This window comes from Pholcus phalangioides, unplaced genomic scaffold (genome assembly GCF_987345545.1).
Source record: "Pholcus phalangioides strain wild (caught in Gottingen) unplaced genomic scaffold, Ppha-v1.0 ptg000022l_1, whole genome shotgun sequence".
In the NCBI taxonomy this organism is placed as follows: domain Eukaryota; kingdom Metazoa; phylum Arthropoda; class Arachnida; order Araneae; family Pholcidae; genus Pholcus; species Pholcus phalangioides.
In genome coordinates, this window is record NW_028301615.1 from 25,168,049 (window position 1) to 25,190,531 (window position 22,483).

At 39.2% G+C, this 22,483-nt stretch overlaps 1 protein-coding gene across 2 annotated transcripts in view; it reads right to left on the reverse strand.

Moving 5' to 3' along the window:
* The window catches only part of LOC149070056 (rho GTPase-activating protein 100F-like), a 165,156-nt gene that overhangs the window by 56,604 nt on the left and 86,069 nt on the right, over window positions 1–22,483 (reverse strand). For both annotated transcript variants that reach the window (XM_089249407.1, XM_089249406.1), the window contains exon 3: window positions 7,939–8,433. In XM_089249407.1, coding sequence (XP_089105533.1) covers window positions 7,939–8,433 — 495 coding nt within the window. The remainder of the gene's footprint in view (window positions 1–7,938; window positions 8,434–22,483) is intronic.

Genomic DNA, 22,483 nt, shown 5'->3' on the forward strand with positions numbered 1-22,483 from the left:
TGATAAAAAAATCAACCAATCGACATAAAGAAATGCTGTTTGCACTAAAATACATTATCATGGCATAGCGGGGGTTTTTTTAATTTAAAAAAATTGTAGATGGCACTGCATCATAAAAACTCGACATAACACATGAAAACGTAACATAAATAGTGTAGATCAGAGGTTTCCAACGTAAAGGTTCCCGCGAAACCCTTGATAGTTATAAGGCTGTTCTGTGGAACCCTTGATGATAAAGAGGCTGCCCTACGGAGAACTAAAAAAATTTTTTGAATATTTATCCAAAAAAGTGTGTCCCAACAGTATCATAGCCCCATTCTGAAATGAGAGAGGGCTTCGTCGCCATCTCTCTTGATATACATATTTATTATCATTAATCACACATATATTGCGCCACATCTTATCGTAGAAGCCCCTATTCAAACTGAGGTTCCCGCAAGGGGGATGGGGCTGGCAGGTCTCCAGCTGGGGGGCCCGAGGTGATTCTCTCATAATTTTTAGTTTTTCCCACCATCCTGGCTCCAGGATTGGTGGGACCACGATGAGCACTGAGATGCTCGCGGGGAAAGGGAAAAAATTTATTCCAGCATAATATATAAAAAATATGCCCTAAATTTATTTTGTCCAGATAGGGGAACATTGTCTTCTATTCCATCAGCACAGTAATTGGCAGAGCGAGGAAACAGCAGAGCGACAAAGGAGTGTGTGCTGTTAAAGTCTCATCTACGCAGGGCCGTCTTAAGAGCATCAAGGGTCCCCGAGCCAAGTGATCTTTTTGAGGCAAATTCTCGGAAATTTCAACCAGATCTCATTTTTGTGAGACCCCTTTCCTCTTGAGGCCCCTGGGCCGAGCCCGGGTGGGCCCATGCCTTAAGACGGCACTGCATCTACGGCGCCTCGATATATGAGTGGAGGATCAAGGATCAGTCCTCCATGGTTTTTCGTAATTGTGGACAAAGGGTATCCAGACTAGAAACGCTTTGATTGTGATCTGGATACTCTTTCATTCTGCACTGTTTTTGTCGTAATTTATGTGTTAGGTCGATTTTTTCGGCCATCTGTGAGTAAAATTGTGAACTATTTTCTAATTTATTTGAGAAAAAATTTTACTCCATGATATATATACAGGGTTTCCCATACATTTGTAAATATTTCAAAAATTCATAAAAAATGAAGGAATTGATATATTTGAACACGGTTTGCGAAAAAGTTGTTTTCGCAAAGAGGGTTTTTTTTGGGACAGAAAAATATTTTAAGTTCAAATATTTCTTAATAGGGGGTGCTACACCAAAGCAAATCACAGAATACTGAGTTTGAACCTTTCTTCAATCTTTTTTGTGTCCGAAACGTTCGTAAAGCTTCAGCCGGCTATTCGTTTGGCTGCGGTAAAACCATTTTACCAATAGTGCTTTGTCCAACAATGTCAACATCACAATAAAAACATCTTGTTTTATTGCAATGCAATCTTAAAAAAAATATCAGAAATGAATTGTTAATCATACCCCCTGCATTTTATAGGATTCTGATTTGCATATTTCCAGTGATTTGCTTTCGTGCAGTGCCCTCTATCGACAATAACTTGAACATTTTTTTCTGCCCGTCTCCGCTCCCTCCCCGAAAAAAAAATCCGTCTTTATCACTTTTTGTGTTTCCAGTTTGTTTATTACATTCAAATAAACCAATTCAATTCCTTCAATTTTTATTTTACAAATTTTCTAAACCATTTACTTATCTATGGGACACCCTGTATAGTGGAACCTCAACTACAACGATTCTGTATATACCGTGTCTTTTCTTGGCCCACAGAGTATCGTTGCATCTAGATTCCATTGTGTTTTAGTGCCAACCGCACTTTTTTTTATGTCAATTGGTTGGTGTTTTATTAGTTTTTTTAAAGGCGGACTTTTCGCCCACCCTGTACATTCTCTTTCCTCTCGTCTTCTGTCTTGGTTACCAATGGCATCGAGAAAGAAGTAAGGACAAGGTACACAACGGATAACTGATGTGAGTCTGGCGCACCGTCTGTGTTCTCGTATCGATCTTTTTTTCTTTTTCTTTTCCGGGACAGAAAAATTAGGTCGAATTGAAGGACCGAATATAATATATAGAAAAATACAAATCCGTCGGTCTTCCCCCCTCTCTTTACCGGAAAGAGTTACGACACTTAATTACTTTTCCAATAACTTTTGCCAAAGACGTCGTTTATTCCGGTTGGGTTGAGGAAAAATAAAAGAATAAAGTAACTTGACGTTGTTATGGTATGATGGGGGGGGGGGGGCATCCGACCGAACAGAAACGGGAGAGGATCTTTCCCCCTTGAAACGGGGGGGGGGGAGGTGGTTGCAATAAGATGGGTCTTTATCAAAGCCATGTTTCCATTCGTACAAAAAGAAGATTCTGCTATGATCAGAGAAGTTAGTTATTTTTTGAATATATATTACGAATCAAATATTGGATAATGAACGAGATCTATTTGTACGAGAGTCGTGTAAGGTAGGTGAGGGTAATATGGTTTAAAGACACTTTGCCCCCGACATCTCGTCCCTAGCACGTTTCGTCCCCGGACCAAATGTCCCCGGTACATTTGGTCTCCCCCCCCCCCGCGGAAACTTCGTCTGCTCTGAACGTATGAGCGGCCCAGTGAGTGACCGTAAGAGTGACCAATTGAGTGACTTTATCAGTGATCAAGTGAGCGACTTTATCAGTGATCAAGTGAGCTGGACATTTCACCTGCCCTGACCGTATGAGTGAACACTATGATAGTATGAGTTACCGAGTGACCGTATCACTCATACGGTCACTCATAGTGAGATGGACATTTCATCTGCCCTGACCAAATGAGTGACAAAGTGAGTGACCGTGACCATGTGAGTGATCAAGTGAGTTGGACATTTACCCCCTCCCCCGATATTTCTCTTGCTCTGACGAATGAGTTACTGCATGAATAACCGATGAGCGAACATATGAATGATGGTATGAGTGACCAAGTGAGTCGGACATTTTGCCACCTACATTTCATCCACCCTGGCCGTATGAGCGACCGTGTGAATGACCGTATGAGTGCACATATGAATGATGGTGTGAGTGACCGTATGAGTGATCAAGTAAGGTGAACATTTACCCTATGACATTTCACCTGCCCTGACCGAATGAGTGACTATGTGAATGACCGTATGAGTGAACATATTAATGTTGGTATGAGTGACCAAGTGAGTGATCAAGTGAGTTGGACATTTACCAGTGACATTTTGCCTGCCTTGGCTGTATGATAAAGCCATGCTAAGTTTCCGCGATTTTTGCTGAGACGTATGTGATATATTCTGAAAACATACAGGGTGTTCGAGAGAGAATGGAACCAGGGTGGATGATAGAACTCATCAAGACGAGAACAATAAGCAATATTTACAGTGGAAACTATGATGGGCATGGTAGTCCAGGTCGATAAGATACTCGCCTAAAGTAGTAAAGGATGTTTAGAGGTGTGAAGAATTCGGTTTGATACCCGATTCGTCTCTTTCAGAAACTATCTTGACACAGGGTTACAACCAAAGCCTCCTACCCTCCTTCAATTCTACGAGTATACAAGTTGTTTCGTACACCAACGCTCTCATGTGCCCCCCCCACACGAAGTCCAGTGGGTTTCGGTCTGGTGAGCGTTGAGGCCAGGTCAATCTTTGACACTGTTTTCTGGAACTCTGAGTGGATCGCGACCATAGGTTCCTTATCATTCGATCATTTTTTGTCGCACCACGTTCATTTTTTTGCACATTAGAACTAACTGAACCGAGAGCTAAAATTCATTGTCAATTCCGAACGGTAGCGTTCGAACACATTTTGTTTTTTTTTTATATACTCACCGAGGGATTTGTGCTCTAACCCCTCGGTAGCAATATTTTTCTGTGGTCATGTTGTCGCCGTTTTTGTAGTACCAAAGCCTCCTAGATACTACTTGATCTCGTCGAATGAATCCTTGTAGTAGACGAGACAATATGACACTAGGAGTCTATGAGAGGGTGCGCTAGTCTTTCATTTACCGATGTGAACTGGTGGACACACATGGACGTCACTTTGATCATCTCTTTGTCTCTTTCACTGATCAGCACGGGATTGTGCAACTAATGACTTTGTTATGCCCCTTTTTTTACTGTTAAAACTTCAATGTCAACAATTTATTTTACGCTTTTTTGACACTGATATGTAAATATTGTTCGTCTCGATTGGCAATGTCAACCCTCGAATTTTTTTTCTGAACAGTTTACGAACACCTTGTATAATAGAGATAAACGGCTTTTTCCTCATCCCAATGTATCAAGGAAACATATTTTTCGGATATTATGCCAAGGCGAACCCGGAAATAAACGTCACCTTTTCTCCACCAGCACTCAAACCCAAGCCCTCTTGCATACCGGGCAAGCATGCTAGCATCTACAGCACTGGAGACACGACCTTGTATTCCTTATTTCACGCACTGTGGCGTGAGGTGCTGATCTATCTCGATCTCTACCGTCCCACCTGTTCACCTCGGCGTAAAATCTAGAAAATATCTGTTACCTTGTATAATGTTAAAAAAAATACTTTGAAGTACTGTAAAAAGAGAAAAGTACGTAATACTCTTATATAAAGTAGCCTATGTCTCAACGGAAAAATGTAAAACTTTTTTTGTCCCCAAAGAGTCTAATAATTCTTGGTCATATTCTCAATAGGTGAAGGTGATATGTAGGTTACTTAACTAAACATATCAAAGGGTATATTTACGAGAATACAGGGTCATTATAATTAATGTTCCACTTTGGAATGACCATAAAAGTCAAAATACTGGACAAAATGTTATCAAACTTGGTAATAGTTTACAAGAGGTCATGGGACTCAATTTTCTGCGAAAAAAGAAAGTTCAAAACTCACCACCAGCGGGGAACGACGCTGTGTGCAATATTGTTAAACGAAATAAGACATGAAGACACAGGTTTGAAATGCTTTGAATCGTTTCTAAAACGAAACTGTTTGCGGGGGTTATGCAAAACCGCAATGGCATCGATGTGTCCGTAACATTCCTCCTGATATGCTTAGCGCTACTGTTGAGAACGCAGTAATGCAATTTAACTTGCTTTGGTGAACGCCGCCGCATTGAACATGCTTTGTAACTCGTTTTAGAAACAATTAAAAACATTTTAAACCTATGCCTTTATCTCTTATTTCGTTTAAAAATATTGCATTTAGCGCCCTTCCCCCACTGGTGGTGAGTTTTTGAACTTTTTTTTTTTTGCGGAAAATTGAATCCTATGACCTCTATTAAATTATTACTCAGTTTGATAACATTTTGTCCAGTAGTTTTCCTTTTATATCCATTTCAAAGCGTAACTTTAATTATAAAGACCCTGTATATCAGTTTACAAAAGATATTGAGCTAAGCATTGAATCTAAGTTAACAGAATCCGGGGGAGGGGTCCGCGAAAGCTAGTCACATGAAATTTCTAAGAAAAACATTTGATATTTATACATATGTAGCGAATATAGCATACCTGGTCAACCAACCTGTCAAATATCCTAGAGAATCCTACATTAGAAGACAGAATTTTATACCAAGTGAAATTACGATGAATGCAGTTGAAAAAGCATAAAAAACTGCACATGTGTGTGTATGTGCGCACGCGCAATGACTTAGGAGCTAAAGTTCTGGAATTAATAGAATTTGAAAAGAAAGGCAAACTTTCACTCTCTCTCTCTCTCCCTCCCTCTGTAAGAAAATAACTGTATGACTTTCAGAATGACACTTTCGGTACGATGTGTCGAACTGGCATGAAATCACGCACCACCTACGCAAAATAACATTAGGTCAGGCGTTCGCAACATATGTGCACCACCTGTCGAATTTCGTTTGAAATATAAAATAAAAAAATAAATACAGAAAATTTTCCAGAGTGTATTAAGATCAGACACTTTACGACTAGCAGCACAACAATCCATAAACATGAGTAAAATAGCAGTCTAGTTGTTGTAAAGCTTGTTTCTGTGCAATGCTTGTCCAGTTCTGCCATCTGCCACCTATTTTTGGAAATATGAAAGAAGTGTAGTGATTGAAGATTTTATCGTTGTAGGCCTGTTGCTCTCAGCGGCGAGAGACATTAGGCACTGCTATACAGAGTGTCCTGTAAGTGCTAATGCAGCCTTTATCTCATCAACCTTGTCACGATCGCATTTCCACCCCCCCCCCCCCCTTTTAACATATTTAGAAACCACACTTTTTACACCAGGAAACAAAATTTCTAGTGTCTTTCTTTTCCTGGCTTAGAAATTCTTAAGACTCATATCTTAGAAAAGGTGTACACGCCGTAGAAAAGCTGTACGTACCTTATACTGTATATATAAAAAAAGATATGCGTCTTAAGAATGCCTAATCCAGGAAAAGAAAGAAACTAGAAGTGCTATTTCCCCTGATGTAAAAAAGTGTGGTTTTAAATATGTTAAAGGGGGGAGGTTACAACTAGCGCCTCCTAGGGATAGAAGGCCTCCACAGTCTGCTTGTGACGTAAGTAAGTAGTCCATTTTCAATCAGAATATTAAGGGGAAAAAAAATTTCCTGCTCATGTCAGTATCATCTTTGTGAGGAAAAGAAATGACCGGGCTTAGAATTGGCGATTTCTATGCCCACACATCCAATCACTATGCGATATTTATGAGCCAATCAGGAAGATTCTATGCCAAAATAAGAAGAAACGAAGTAGGATGCTGTGTTCCAAAATGTGGCAAACTTGTTAGGTAGTCTGAATAACGTTTATGGCAAACAGTGCAGAGGCCTTCTATCTGTTACAACCCTCAAAGATCCGCAAGAAAGAGTGGGGAGAAGGGAATGCCTGATCCCCATTTTTTCCCTACGAAGGGAAAAAAATTTGTCAAGTGGATTCCAGAACTTCCAATGCTACCGTAATATTGCAGATGCAAACGGGACTTCAAAGTAACCCTGGAAGTGAGAGGGTGAAAATATTTTCCCCACTAACTATATACTACGGTTAGAGAGAAATACAGTAGACAAAGGACTATCCGGCCTAATGTGGCGGCATGAATGGGCCGGATAACCGAAAATCCGGATAGGCCGGAGTTCTATAAATGCTCACTTCCTACCATCAAAAACACCCTTTTCATACCGAAACCCGCATTTATTCATATTTTCTGACCTCTAAATACACGCGAGTACTTCCTAATGTACTGCACTCTATGTTTTAAAGAATTTACTGCAGAAAAAGGGAGTCTTCAAGAATAAAAACGTTGCTCACATTTTATAAGATAGATTTTATAATAATCCTACCAAGTATGATATCACTGTATACACTTTTAACCCTCCCACCGACGTTGACGAGATATCTCGCCTCCTTAAAAGAAATTTTATTTTAGCATTGACAAACCAAGTTATTTTGTACAGGAGATTTCTCAATGAACCACTTTTCCCTGTACACCCCTTACTGCTGAAAATCGGAAGAAAGCCTTTTTTCAAAAAAAATATATGGCATTTCACGGGGGGGGGGGGGTCCCGGCGAGTTTCACTATATCGTGGAAAGGGTTAAAATTATTCATCATTTCATTATGAGGAATTATAATAATTATTTTTTTTTGAGCTAAACCGGGTAGTACGGAGATCAGTTAGTCGCGAGTCTCTTGTAAATGAATTTTTCTTCTCCGTATTCACCTGTGATTGAAAGGAAGAAAGTATTTTTTCCCTCTAAAACCCATGAATGAAATTTCCTTGTCGTTGATGATGTAAGGTTGAAACATTTTGGCGACTTCTGAAACGGGATAATGCCCGTATCTCCCAAATAAATTGGTTGCAAAGACTCCATTGCGAAAGTTTTGTTTGTATTAATGTGTATTTTTTGTGACCCTTCTCATTTTGTCGATAGGGTTTTGGGGGACGCCGTGTGTAGTTCAAATCATTGGCCTACTCACCTTCAGCAGCCCACTGCTGTATACAGCGCTCTCCAGAGCGATTCTCGAAATGAAGACGCCCTCGCTGGATGTGATCGCGTCTCCTTCCCTGATGTAGAGTCCGAGCGTCTGACCTGGCCTCTTGACTATCTCGACGAACTGCACGACGTGGCTCGCGTCGGCCAGTCTCAAGTACCTCCGACATGCCTCTGCTCCTACCCGTCCCAGAGTGGATGGGTCGAGTAACCGGATGATCATCTCGCCCCTCTTCTCGACGGCCTCCGCGGCCCTCGGGTCGAAATCTTTCTCTACGGCCTCGATCTGGCGGAAGATCTCGGTTGATATGCCGCTGACTTTCCTGAAGTCGCTCTGGACCACCATCTCGGGCATCATGCGCGACCCACCGGTCTGGCTGATGCGCAGGGCACCCCTGGCTGCTCCCGGTGGGCCCAATGGTCGACGCGTCGGAGCAAGGCTCTCCTCGCAGATCGGTTGGGGCTCGATCTCGCGGGCTTCCTACAAAATAAACAAATGGAAAACAAATGCTAATATTAGTAATTTATTAAAACAACAACAACAACAACCACCTAACTTCAAGACTGTAACGTTCAAACTCATACAGCAGTGCTTCTAAAAGTATGAGCCGTGGTTACCGCGGGCATGGGGGGTGGGGGGAACTTTTCATCGAGCCGAAAATTTTGACGAGTGCCCATCTGGTGGTTAAAAGGAACCAGAGTTTACCGATTCATAAAAGTATTATATTCATGTAGGTCGCAGGTAGGGGAGTTAACACGAGAGAGGCTCGACGCAAAGCTAGAATTGAGGGCCATTTACGACGGGATCTGGAAATTTCGCATCAGACATTTCGCCCCTGGTACGTTTCGTCCGCACGACACACATTTCGCCTATGAAATTTCGCCAAAGACATTTGGCCCCCGGACATTTCGCCTGCTTGACCGTATGAGTGACCAAGTGATCAAGTAACTGACAGTCTGTGTGAGGTGAGTGGCAAATTGGTTGGGTGAGTGACCGTATGAGGACCGTATGCGTGAGTGGATGACAATATAAGTGAGCGAGTTACCGTATGAAGGGGGGGGGGCTCATTTAAAGGGTGACAGTATTAGTTACCAAATGAGTGACCGTGATCAAGTTAGTGACAGTATGAGTCACCACACTAACTTGGTCTCTCATATGGTCACACACTGCTACTCACTCATACAGTCGCTCATCTGATCACTCACCGACTCACTTGCTCATTCATACGGTCTTTCACCCCTTAAATTGGCCACTGAGGCGGTCACTAACTTAATCACTCATAAAATCATTCCCTTGATCACTCATGTGGTCACTCACCCACTCACTTGTTTGGTCTTACGGTCACTTACCGGCTGGGGGCAAATTGTGAGGGGTGAAATGACAGAGCCGAAAATATCTGGGGGGGGGCGAAATGTACCGGGGACGAAATCTTTAGAAAAATGTCGAAGGCGAAACTTTTGTAAACCCCCTATGACTAGAGGGCAGGGCCGTAACTAGAGTAGGGCAACTGTCCCAGGTGGCCAAATTTAGGGGGGGGGGGCGTTTTAGGTAGAAGTGAAGATCATTACAAAATTATCGAATTTTCAAGTTGGGGGGGGGCAGCAAAAATCCCCTAGTTACGGCCCTGCTAGAGGTCTATATGTTGTTTATTCTTCGGGGCATTAGGCCCCACTTGTCCCATGAAGACAGGAAGATTGGGGTTTGGACAGGGTGTCTCAAAATTGACAGACCCATTTAAAAAATGAAAAAAAAATGGCAACCGCGATACAAATGCACCGTTTGCTGTCTTGTGCGTGCAAAAACAACAGTAAATTTCCTCACACACATCATTTCAAAATTAGTTGAAAAATTTTGCAATCGAAGGCACAGCAGCCTAGAAAGAAACTTTAGCACGATATTTCTAGTGCATTTACCATTGCTCGAAAGCCATTCAGAAGGGAATATTCTCATTTATATTTCTCTATGTGTCAACAGTTGATCAATAAAAATCTTGATTTGGTGGGTAGAATTCATCTTTTATATTTAATGAATGACGACCCTCCGCCCTGAAACATAATTTTGAAGCAAACGACCAAGGAAGCAGTTGAGTTTGACACCCTTGCCATACAGTATCAATTTAGAGGTTTTTCTTTAACCCCCCCCCCCCCCCCCACTTTGGCACTTTTTCACGTCTCTCGCAATAAAAAGTGTCAGTAAAATAACTATCATTAATTAACTTCAAAGCGTGGAGGAAAGCGCATTCGTTCCTCCCAATTTAACTCTATAAAAGGAGGTCCCTGGACCTAAAGATGTAGGTGTCGTCGAAAAAAAAATAAAAGAGACAATTCCATCCTTTCCTAGTAAATGAATGGATAACTCTCTTGTTATTACTGAGACAGTTTTCTTCCGCCACGATTCGCACACGTCTCGAGTTAATCTCGCCCCCAGTTACGACCATCTGGTCGTAAACCCTCCTTCCCCCCCCCCCCAGCCAGCGAAAATTGTCGCACACGCCATTACTATTATTCTCCCATCCTCTAAGAGCGTTCCGCAACGGGAGTAAGGACATCTTAGAAAAGGCAAGTAGAAAAGAGGCCTAAGTGTATACATAGTATAAGCTGCCACATGTGTTTCCTTTTTTCTCCCCTCTCCTTCCACTGGAGCAACTAATAACGTTTGAACTAATTAAACACGCCGCCTTCCCGCTAATTATTGCAACGGCGACACGAGTTTTCTCGTGGCTAATGTGCAAAGAACGGATCGCAAAGTTGCTGCTGCTGCAATGACGAGAAATCCGTCGTTCTCTTCTTGCAGCGAAGTATTTATATAGAAGAAAAAAAAAAGCAGTTCCCACATAAAGTTGTTCGGCTCTAGTGAGTTTACGAAGAATTAATGTTTTCACACGGAATGAATATAACCCACAAGGGAGAAGGACGCGGGGGTGAAACAAGCTTGTAGTATAACGGTTGGTATTAGCTGTTTATGGTATTTACACGAATGTGCGTACCAGGGCCATCAAGTTTTTACGAGCAATAAGGCTTGTTGTTTTTTTTTTGCTCCGTCTAGTGTTGATTATTACTAATATTAACTACAAACAGAGAAAGAGAGAAGTTGGGGGGGGGGGGGTTGCTGTGGTGTTTACCCAACTAATCAACGGATGTCATTTTGCAAAGCTGGAACAATAGCAATCAATGTAGCTGGTAGGAATATTTCTTGTTCGTGGGCCACGGTTGGTCTGGAGGAGGTAGGAACATCCTACGCATGTGTAGAAAACATTGTCGCATATCATTCGGTACTCGAGACGAATAAGGACGCGTATTCGATATGATCATCTATGATGCTCTCTCCCGTCGCTAATTCAATTTCTAGAGAACGATCACAGTCTCTTGAACCCCCCCCCTCCCCCCATTCCATCATCACCAAAGACTGATTGCTTATCTTATATCTGTTCTGTGATAGGTTTTCCTAGCTCATCAGACATCCTTCTCGCAATGTGACTGGCCAAGTGTATTCTTTCTTTCGGTGAGTCTTATCCGTTGGTAAGTGGCTCACCTGCCATGCACTGACATACCGTGTCCTTTTTTACTTTAATTATTCATAACAAGAGACTTGAGTGTATCGATGATGGAGTGGCAGGAGAGGGGCGTATTGAGATCACATACTACAGACAAATAGAGAGAGAGTGCTGGAGAAATCAGTAATAAAAGAATTTTTGTAAATATTTGAGTGTTTCAAAGAAATCTAAGTCGAGGGTTGAAGAGCCTTTACGGATGATTTTGACAGAGTTGAAGTTAAAGTGGGGATTATTGGTCCAGAGTAGTGTTGGATCACTGTTGGAGGTTGTGCATCCATGGTGTTGCCCTTTCCTGAGAAAATCCATAATTCGTTTGAGTTCTTAGTATTCGCAATATATACAGTACGTGTCTATATTTAGATATGTAAGTAATAATAACACGAGTGTTTGGAATCGATCTGCGCAGTATACCACGAATAAACGCCCACACAGAATCTCCCATACACTATGGTTTAGAACGCCCTATTTTTTTTTCTTCTACAGGGGGAGTTAGAACGCCCTGCTCGCCATCTATTTTATATATATAAACGGTTGGTTGCCATGGTTTCCCCCGACTTATAATAGAACAAACTATATACATGCCCCCTTTTTGAATTACATGAATATGCATAATGAAATAACGTTAGGTATAAGCCATATAACACTGTGATAGAATTTGTTTTTGTGTAAAAAAAATAATAGTTTTTCTTTATGACTCCTTCTAGAAAAATCATTCTTGACAACAATGTTTTTATTTTCCCGAAAGTGCTACCCGACTATGTAGCTTTTAAAAAAAAGTTGGTCTAACCCTATAACGATTTCAAGACCCTTTAAGGATGAAAACAATAATCAGATGTTTGACAAAAAATGTCATAAAAAAAATAAAAACTCGGTTATTATGACAATGAAAAAGCCGCAGAATTTTGTTGTTATAACCGAGCTTGTTGATTGTAACAAGACTTTTTAAGGATGAAAACTGTAATGAGAGAGATACACAATTATATATCTGATTCATTCATCAGGTGTGTAGTCGAATACACATCTGAAATACAGGGTGTCGTAAATAATTCAAAAATTCATAAAAATTGAAGAAATTGGTATATTTAAATGCTGTTGATAAATAATTTATTCTCACAAAGATAGATTTTTCTTGATACAAAAAAAAAAATTCAAATCTTCTTCGACAGAGGGCACAGCATGGAAGAAAATCACTGGAAATATGCAAATCAGAGTCCTATAAAATGCAGGGTGAATGATTAACAGCTCATTTCTCCAAATTTCACTGGTACTTACATTCATTTTTACAGTACAAATTTTCATTGTGGTGTAGCCATTGCAAGATAAATCTCTATTTGTAAAGTTGTTTTACTTCAACCATGAATCACCGGCTGAAGCTTTACGAGCGTTTCGGACACAGAAGAGAATGACGAAACACTCAAAGGTGGAATTCCGTGAATTGCTTAGGTGTAGTGCTCTCTTTGAACAAAATTGTAATTATAAAATTAATAAATATAAATAAATAAATAAATTTATTAATTAAGCATGAATTTAAAATATAAAATTTTATCTAAATTTTTTTCCCTGTAGCAAAAGAAAGCCCCTCTTTTGGGGGAATAACTTTCTTTTGCAAACTGCATTCAAATATACCGATTTCTTCAATTTTTAAACTATTGACGGATTTACGAGACACCCTGTACATATAAAACTATAACACTATATGTATATGTAGAAATGTCCTCTCCAATTGTTAATACGAGATTTCTCGAAAAGCTGGTTATATTTTTGGAGATGATGATTACAAGGAAGAAATATATGTCACCACACACACACTACTGGTGGTTTATGTCATTCACGAGCGATTAGTTGATTGCTGCCACCGTCCATGTACAGAGCCTTTCAACATACACTCAAAGGGAGAAATATTCTACCTGACTCCATAGCTTAGTTGCTAGAGCTCTCGTCCTGTAAACGAGAGACCGGGGTTTGGGTCCTCGTGGGGCCAAAGAGGAATTTTTGAGGGAACGGCAAAATTCAATTCAAACGAAAGCAGAAGTAACGAAAAAGTTTTGTTATATCCGAGGTCGTAGTTCATCGACGTTATAAGAAAAGATCATCAACACTGCTTTTTATATGGGAATATTCCTAAAACAACAATTATTGACGTTATATAGCTGGAATGACGTTACAACCATGTTCAGCTGTATGCAAATGAAAACTCACACATGTTCAGCTGTATGCAAATGAAAACTCACCCATGTTCAGCTGTATGCAAATGAAAACTCACCCATGTTCAGCTGTATGCAAATGAAAACTCACACATGTTCAGCTGTACGCAAATGAAAACTCACGTGTATGATGTTTCTTTGCATGCTTCATCATTTTACAGTGAAGCCAATTTCTAGTCATCGATAAGTTGCTGAAGTTGGTTTTTCTGCCTTTTCCAACTTCAAGCCCTGAATGCGAGCCGATCTCCCATTTACAAACGTTTCCCCGTAGAGAGCAGGCAGACCTACGACACGATACTTACATAACATGAAAATTCAAGCATATATTTACCATCTTTACTTTGAACTAACTCCCACAATCTTATACTTAAACTTTTTTTAATTGCATATATTTGATGATTAGATGTTCTTCTCACCAATGTCTTTATCTATGCTATCTATGTATATATCTCAACACCCCCACCCCTTTTCCTGTTGTTTAATGTAATTTTGTGTTTGTTTGCTCACGGTATTCGACCTAAAGCAGAAATAAAATATTATTACAGTCGAATCCCGTTATAACGAACTCCAAGAGAACGAAGAAATCACTTCGGTACAACGAAATTTCGTTATAAAGGAATTTCAGGCTTTTTGCATTGTTCCTATGTAAACTTATCTGGGGGATCAGGAAAGTTTTCCTTAAAACGAGATTTTCGATTGATTTTTATATCGGTATTCGTTAAAACATAATTCGACTGCACTTTGAACTATGGAAGACAGATGGCAGCACAAGCAAGAACCCGAAACAAGCACAATTCTGACAACATAAATAAGCTGGGGCTCCACACATGCACAGAACACGCATTCCAGCATGTGCCAGTTCGTTAGAAATTCCACAGAGAAATGTGTACGAGGAGTAGTAGTGAAATGTTTGGACAGTAGTAGAGAAATTCGACGTCTCTCCCATAGAACGCCCAGAAACGCACATTTCACTACTACTACGAGGTGAATGTACTGTTAAGTAGCAGAGGTTATCGATAAAATATGACACCATACACCAAGTTATTTTTCCATTCTGGTTTCGAGTAACTACATTTTCTCTAGAAAAGTCATCTAAATTTTTTTTTAAATCTAAAAACAACAACGTTGAAATAACGGCACAACAAAAATCCAACCGGGTCCTCCTGTGGATTTGATTGCTACAATTTCTTGAGAAAACGCCATTCAAGGGAAAGCAGAAGTGAGGAAAAATTTTTGTTATATTCAACGTCATTATTCACCGACGTTATAAGCAAGTTTCATCAGCACTGTCTTTTTATATGGGAATCTGCCAGGAACGAAAATTATTGACGTTACAGCCGAGTTGAACTGTATGCAAACGAAAAACTGACGTAAATGTTGTTTCTTGGCATGATTTAACTTAATGCAGAGAAACAAACTTCTAGTTCTTAATAAGATAAGATACTATACCTAAAAAGTGGCTTTTCAGCAAAGAGTTAAACTTCACAGGAAAACTGTCTGTAAAAATTAGAATTTCTTATTCTGAACGCTGGCTTTTGTATTATTCTCACCAATTTTGCTACTCACATAGAAAAAAAATTTAGCCAAATTAGTAAAAAAGTTTGTTGAAGTTGAGTTGTGGTTTTTCGCCATTGGCGAATAGTCATTTGTTATTTAGCGAAATCTTTTATTAATTCACAAAATGAACCATTTTGTCAATGTACAGTGGAATGGCAATCGGCAACAAGAACTCTGCTTTGATTATAAGGTCAAAGCAGCCAGTGTGGTTGATGTGCTGAAGGAGCGGCGATTTTATTCTTGGAATATCGACACCAGTAGTACATATGAAATAACATGGTTAATTCTGTTGTTCCTCCCTCCCTCCTCCCGAAAGACCAGTTGTCCCCTCGCAAAAAAAAATCTGGCTACGGCTTTCCTGTAGTGGGTTCCTTGTCCTTTTCTCTGAACACATCGCAGGCTTTCTTTCACCATCAAAAATTTCCCTGACCTTTTCCTAACAAAAATTCAAAACTTTCTCTGGCTTTTTTCCTGATCAAAATTCAAAAATTTCCTTGGTTGCCCTTCACAAACCTCAAAAATGTTCCTGATGAAATGTCAAAAATTTCCCTGGCCGAAACAAAAAACTCATTAGCTTTCGCTAAGCAAAACTTAAAAATTTCTTTTGCTTTCCCAGGCAAAAACTCAAGAATTTCCCTGACTTACCCTGACTCCTGAACAAAGAAATGTGAGTCAAAATGACACACACACCTCTCTTTCCAGTTTTTTTCTACCTTTAGTTTTTTTTCACAGAATTTTTCCCTGACCTTTATCAAATATTTTCATATTTTCCTGACTTTTACCAAAGATTTTACTTTTTACCTGACTTTCCAGGTTGCTGGGGACCCTGCAGTGTTTTGAACGTCTTCCCGCATAGAGCAGACAGATTCTCAACACGATATGTATACTACACAAAAATTTAGACATTTGATATTTTTATTTCAAAGTATAACTGACAGATGGCAGCGCTAATATAATGGCAGATAGCAGCACCGAATAACACGAAACAAGCATAACTCCGAGAACATAAATACGTTAGGGCCACGTAAGTATACGTAACGGTAAATATGATAAATTGGTTATTACGCATAATAACCAATAATGACCACATACATACACACGCACACACACACAACTTTCTAATTTTTTCCCCCTTCACAGAATTTTTCCCTGACCTTTATCAAATATTTTCATATTTTCCTGACTTAAGGTTCACATGCCGAATTACCAATCATCTCGGTAAGTCTGCTATATTTTCACTTTTACGGCTGATTATTCATAATACTCAAGCATCGTTAATAAATTTGATTAATGCTGAAAAAATTGTATTTTTAACGGTGATTATGCATAATACTCTTTTTAAATGGCGACCCTCTTTTAACGGTGATTATACATATTACCCTAGTGTAAGTGGCGTTTTTTTTCATATTTGATAAATATGAGAAAAATTCACAAATGAGTCTAGCATGTTTGATAAGTATAGTCGGACTCCGATATAATGAACTGCCATTTACTAAATTTCAAGATTCAGCTATTGAAATTGTGATTTATCGATTAAAAATTCGTTAAATAGGAAAATTTGTTAAATGGAAGTTCGTTATGTCGGGATACGATTGCGAAATTTGTTGAATATGAGTTTATTATATCAGGGTACAATCGTAAAATTTGTTAAATCGGAGTTCATTATATCCGGTTTAGACTCTGGCTCACAATTACTGTCATCCAAATCAGTTTTGGACATTATGAATAATCACCGGTAAAAATGATATAAATTTAGATTTATCAAACTTACCAAGGTATTCTGTGATTATGCATAATATATATGTTATGGCAAATGTGAGAAATACATAATAACCCTTTATTATGAGTAATCACCGAGCATTTTGATAAGGTTGATAAATTACCTTAAATTTATTAATTTTACCGGTGATTATGCACACCGAGTCCCCAAGCGTCGTTTGTATGTTTGATAACTTCCCATAAATTAATCACTTTTACTGGCGATTATTCATAATACTCAAGTGTCGTTGATAAATACAGTATAATAAGTACTAAAAAGATTATCACTTGTACCGGTGATTATGGATTGTACCCAAGCATCACGCCGTTGGTAAACATGATAAATTGTACAATATGATATACTATACATGTATTTGCATCATTATATCGGGGTACGTTCTTAAAACTTGTTAAAAAATAAACTTAAAATCTGTCCTCCTCAAACCTAATTTTGTAGAAGTGAACTAAGCGGCACATTTTCAGATCGCTTAAATGACCCGGGACACAGTTCCAGAACACTTAAGCGATCCGTGACACATTTAGAGATCCCTTGAGTGACATGTGGCATAGTTTTGGAGCACTTAAACGGCCCCCCCCCAGATCATTCTATAGCACTAGAGTTACCCCCACGGCACATTCCCTAATTAATTAAGTGATCCACGGCATAATTACGGATCATTTGAGTCATGCGTGGCACAGTTCCAGAGCACTTAAGCGGAACGGAAACATTTCCAGAGCACTAGAAGGATCCGTGAAAGATCCGTTAGAGATCATTAAAGCAGCTCTGTAGGGGACTTATCAATAGGTAGAATGTTAGTTCAGTTGCCCAATAACTATCGAAAGGTTTTTTTCTCCGTTTTTGGGGCGCACCGAATAAGATACCATTCAGAATATTTCATATTTTCATAAAGGGGGGTTGATGACGTAAGCATCATCCAAACCCCTCCCTCTGTCATCAAAAGTCAGCAAATCGGACACCCCCTCCCTCATCGATGCTGACGTAATACTTGAATGACCCCTTACGAAGACGATTGGTAAGTATGCATAATAAACGTCCGATATTTATCACATTTACCGTAACATACACATCACGTATGTACCATTTCTTTACCAATTCCCCCAGCAAAATGTTCATGAGTTGATGCGTGTACGGTCAAGAAGTAGTAGGGATTTCAAACACCCTAGAAAAAATCGATTTTTCTCCAAACCCCCCACTAAAAATATTCCGACAAGGAATTAAACGGGTTAAAAAAAAGAAGGGGAAAATCCTGAAGTGGGGGGGGGGAACCCGTGGTTATAGGATTCATTAAATTTGACACTAAACACATGGCAATAAAGAAAAAGAAATTTATTTTATGTTTTTCCCCTCCAGAAACACTTAACGAAATCCAATGAAATTCGTTGTCGAAGGCGGAAGACATTAAGTGTGCCTTCCTCTTAAAAATATTTATACTTTTAAAGAAGATATGTGTGTATACATATATTTCCCTAAGAATATTTTCCCCATGTTTTTAGAAAGGGGAAAAAAAAGCAAAAATATATGCGTGTGTGTGTGTGTATTTATACGAGCCTTTTCGTGAATTTATTTGATCCAGTAGTAGTAGTGAGAAGAAGGGCGAATAACTCTTGTTCGAAGGGGAGGAAAAAAGATATTCGGATACCACCAGGAAAAAGAATCTCTCGGTGGAATTCGCCTCGAAAAATTGGACAAATGCCAAGATTATTATTCTTTTTTCCCCCTTTTCCCAATGTGTTGTGGGCAGAATACTTCTTGAAATTTTTGGGTTATGTGTAGGTAAATTCAAATTTTTATCTCCCCGAAAAGTTTCAGGTTTTTATAACCCGTTTATATGAAACTTTCCGACTCGGAAATTCATTCGGAAACTGTTTTCTTTTTCTATTTTCTTCTTTCTCACGATATTATTTTTTACAGAAGGTTTTCTAAAACTTTGTTCCGGTGTTAGTTTTGGCGCCAAGTATTGTAACGGCTCTTTCGTTATGTGTATACACCTATTACACTATGACCACGCTTACAGAAATGAGTGTGTCTGAGGAAAGGAAAAATAAAGCAGGAGTGAGACTCGTATCTATGGCCAATGTCCGATGTCAAGACACTCATTCAAATGCAAAATATGAAACCACAACACACAAATACAAAATATGAAGCCGCTATAAACAAATACAAATACAAAACCACAAGACACTACAGGCAAACCACACCATTTAACTTCGTCCAATGAAAATTTGAAAATTTCACTAAGTACTTTTCCATAAGTGACGTATTGGTTCATTCCGACCAATAACGAGACGCTAAATTCCTCTATTATATGTAGTTACATGCACGCATGTAAATTTTGTTTATACGCTGCAGGTGAGAGGATTAAAGAACAAATATTCAAAGAGTCAAGTCTCTCTTCATAGATCAAGCCTTCAACCCACCAGTGTTCTAATGGCACTTCTCTGCCCCCCCCCCTCCCTGATAATATCTTGGTTCTTCGGAACATATAGTTCAATGCTCGGCTTAATTATTATATAAAATAGTTTCTTCTTCGTTCTCGTTGAGTCATTATTCCGCTTTTCCGTGGCTTAGCGCCTTTTGGCCTAGAGAATGCTGCACTGTTTTGCTTTTTTTTGACCACCGCGGAACAATGTTCAGAAAACATAAACCTCTCGTCAACGAGAACTCTAAAATCGGTGAGCTTCATTTCATCCGGAATAATTTTACCACTCAACGCGTAAGTGAAACGTGGGTTGCTTGAATCATAATGAGCGATCATGCACTTGTGAAATCTAAAAATCATGCTGAAATCATATTCAGGTCGGTCTGGGGCATCTACTTATTGCTTTGATTCCCGACTACACCAATTAGTTTCACATTACTGAATTCTAGTATTCATACACCGATAACAATCATCACTCACCGTAATTAAAATTGAAAAAATATGCATCAACACTCTAGGGGTTCTTCGGATTACAAATCAAGAATCGTCACTCCCCACATCAATCCATATAAAGATCACACCTGAACTGCATTCATTTATGTATCGTTTTCTTTTATATCTGACTCCAATCTCGAGTATGAGAAATATGTCTAATACCCAACCACGAAAGAGACGCTATACTATCATAGAGAGTACATAAAACCACGTACATGTATGAGAGAGATTAAGAAAGAGAGAGAGAGTTATGAGAAATCATGTCTTTTTCCTTACGAAACATATTCTTCGTAGAAAACAAAGAAACTAAACAAAGCAAAAAAAGTGTTGAAAAGAACGAGTGAAACTACTTATCATTGCAGAGAAAAGCCTAGCTTGAGTTCATTATATCCTCCTCCGTACAACAATATTACGTGGCAGTTTTTTTGTTTTTCTTATTACTTTGTGTGTGTCTGTTATCTTATCCTTTAACGACACACATACGTGAAAAAAATGGAGAGATGATATAGGAGGGGGTGTAATGAAGTTTTCTCTTTCTTTTTCTTGTTGTAGGAGAATTTTTCTCAAAACCCCCTTTAAGGCGAGCCTTGGACGAATTTCTGTGTTTTTTGATATCATCAGCACTATTATTTTAATTACTATATTTCGCACTACTCCACCAACTCTGGCCATATCGCTGTTTACTGCCATTAATGAGGTGGGTTGGAAATGAAGGTGCGGTCTATTGGTGGTCGCCTCAAGTTCGTTAAGGAAAATATCTTATCTACAGCCTCCCTCGGGTTCGAACCCAGGACCGTGTCAGCAACCTTCACGGTGGTAGACGAGCATTTTACCCACGCCACTCGGACGCTGGTCGACCGTACTGGTCTTTTTTGTGTATGTATTATCACACACACACACGCGCGCGCGCACGCACACATTTTCATCTTCTCTCCACTTTTACCTATTTTTTTATACACTTATGGCTTGTCAGCATATCGGCAATGTTGAGATTTTGACACTGTCACAATTTTGATTTGTCGGGATCTCAGCATTGTCAGCATTTTTGTCGGTCAGAATTTGGCATTGTCAGTATTTTTGTCGGTCAGAATTTTGGCATTGTCAGCATTTTTGTCTTTCAGAATTTTGGCATTGTCAGTGTTTTGGTCTCTCTATCTGATCTATCAGATTTCGGCATTGTTAGAATTTGGTTCGTAGTGATTTCGGCATTATCAAGATTTTGGTGAGTCATGTTTTAGGTATTATAAGGATTTCAATTTTGCACTGTCAGAATTTTGGTCTGACTGAATCTCGGCACTGTCAGAATTTTGGTCTGTCGGGATTTTGACATTATAAGGATTTTGGTCTGACTGAATCTCGGCACTGTCAGAATTTTGATCTGTCGGGATTTTGACATTATAAGGATTTTGGTCTGACTGAATCTCGGCACTGTCAGAATTTTGGTCTGTCGGGATTTTGACATTATAAGGATTTTGGTCTGACTGAATCTCGGCACTGTCAGAATTTTGGTCTGTCGGGATTTTGACATTATAAGGATTTTGGTCTGTCGAGGTTTCGACATTATAAGGATTTTGGTCTGTCGAGGTTTCGACATTGTAAGGATTTCCGTCAGGTTAACTCTGTCAGTTTCTTAACAAAAGGTTACGAGAACCTTTGATCGCTCTCTCTCTATCATATAGATAGACTTGTTTTTTTTCGCCTCACATCATTGGCTCAAATAATGAATGATAGAATATTTATTTCTAGTTTCCATACATTGATAACCACCTCGTTGGTGGCTCAGCTACCAAAATTGAAAGTAACGAAAAATACATCTACACTCCAGGGGGGGGGGGGGGGCATCTACAGAATACAAATCAAGAACCATCGCTCCAGATAAATCCATACAAAGATAACCCCTGAACTTCATTTATTTATTTATGTATTGTTTTCTTTTATACTCGACTCTCTCATCTCGAGTATGAGAAATATTTCCAATCCCCCGAAACATGAGAGAGACGTTATACATTATAGCGTACATAAACCACGTACATGTATGAGAGAGTTGTAAGAGAGCGTGTCTTTTTTCCTTACGAAACAACATTTTCTTCGTAGAAAACAAAGAAACTAAATAAAGCATTGTTTCATTAGTCTTCAAAAAAAAAGCGTTGAAAAGAAAAGCGAAACAACTTATCATTGCAGAGAAAAGCCTGCTTGAGTTCATTATATCCCCCGTACAACACGATTATGTGGCAGTTTTTTTTTTCTTTTTCTTATTACTTTGTGTGTGTGTCTGTTATCTTATTCTTTAATGACACACACACAATGATTCGAGAAAAATGGCGAGAGATGCCTTAAGGGGGGAGAGTAATGAAGTTTTCTCGCTCTTTTCACTTGCTGTAGGAGGCTTTTCCTCAAAACCCCTTTAAGGCAAGCCTTGGTCGATTTTCTGTGTGTTTTTTGATCTTCCCATCACAAACACTGTTATTATTATTATTGTTGTTAGTACTATATTTGGTACTAGCTGAATGAAGCTGGAAAAA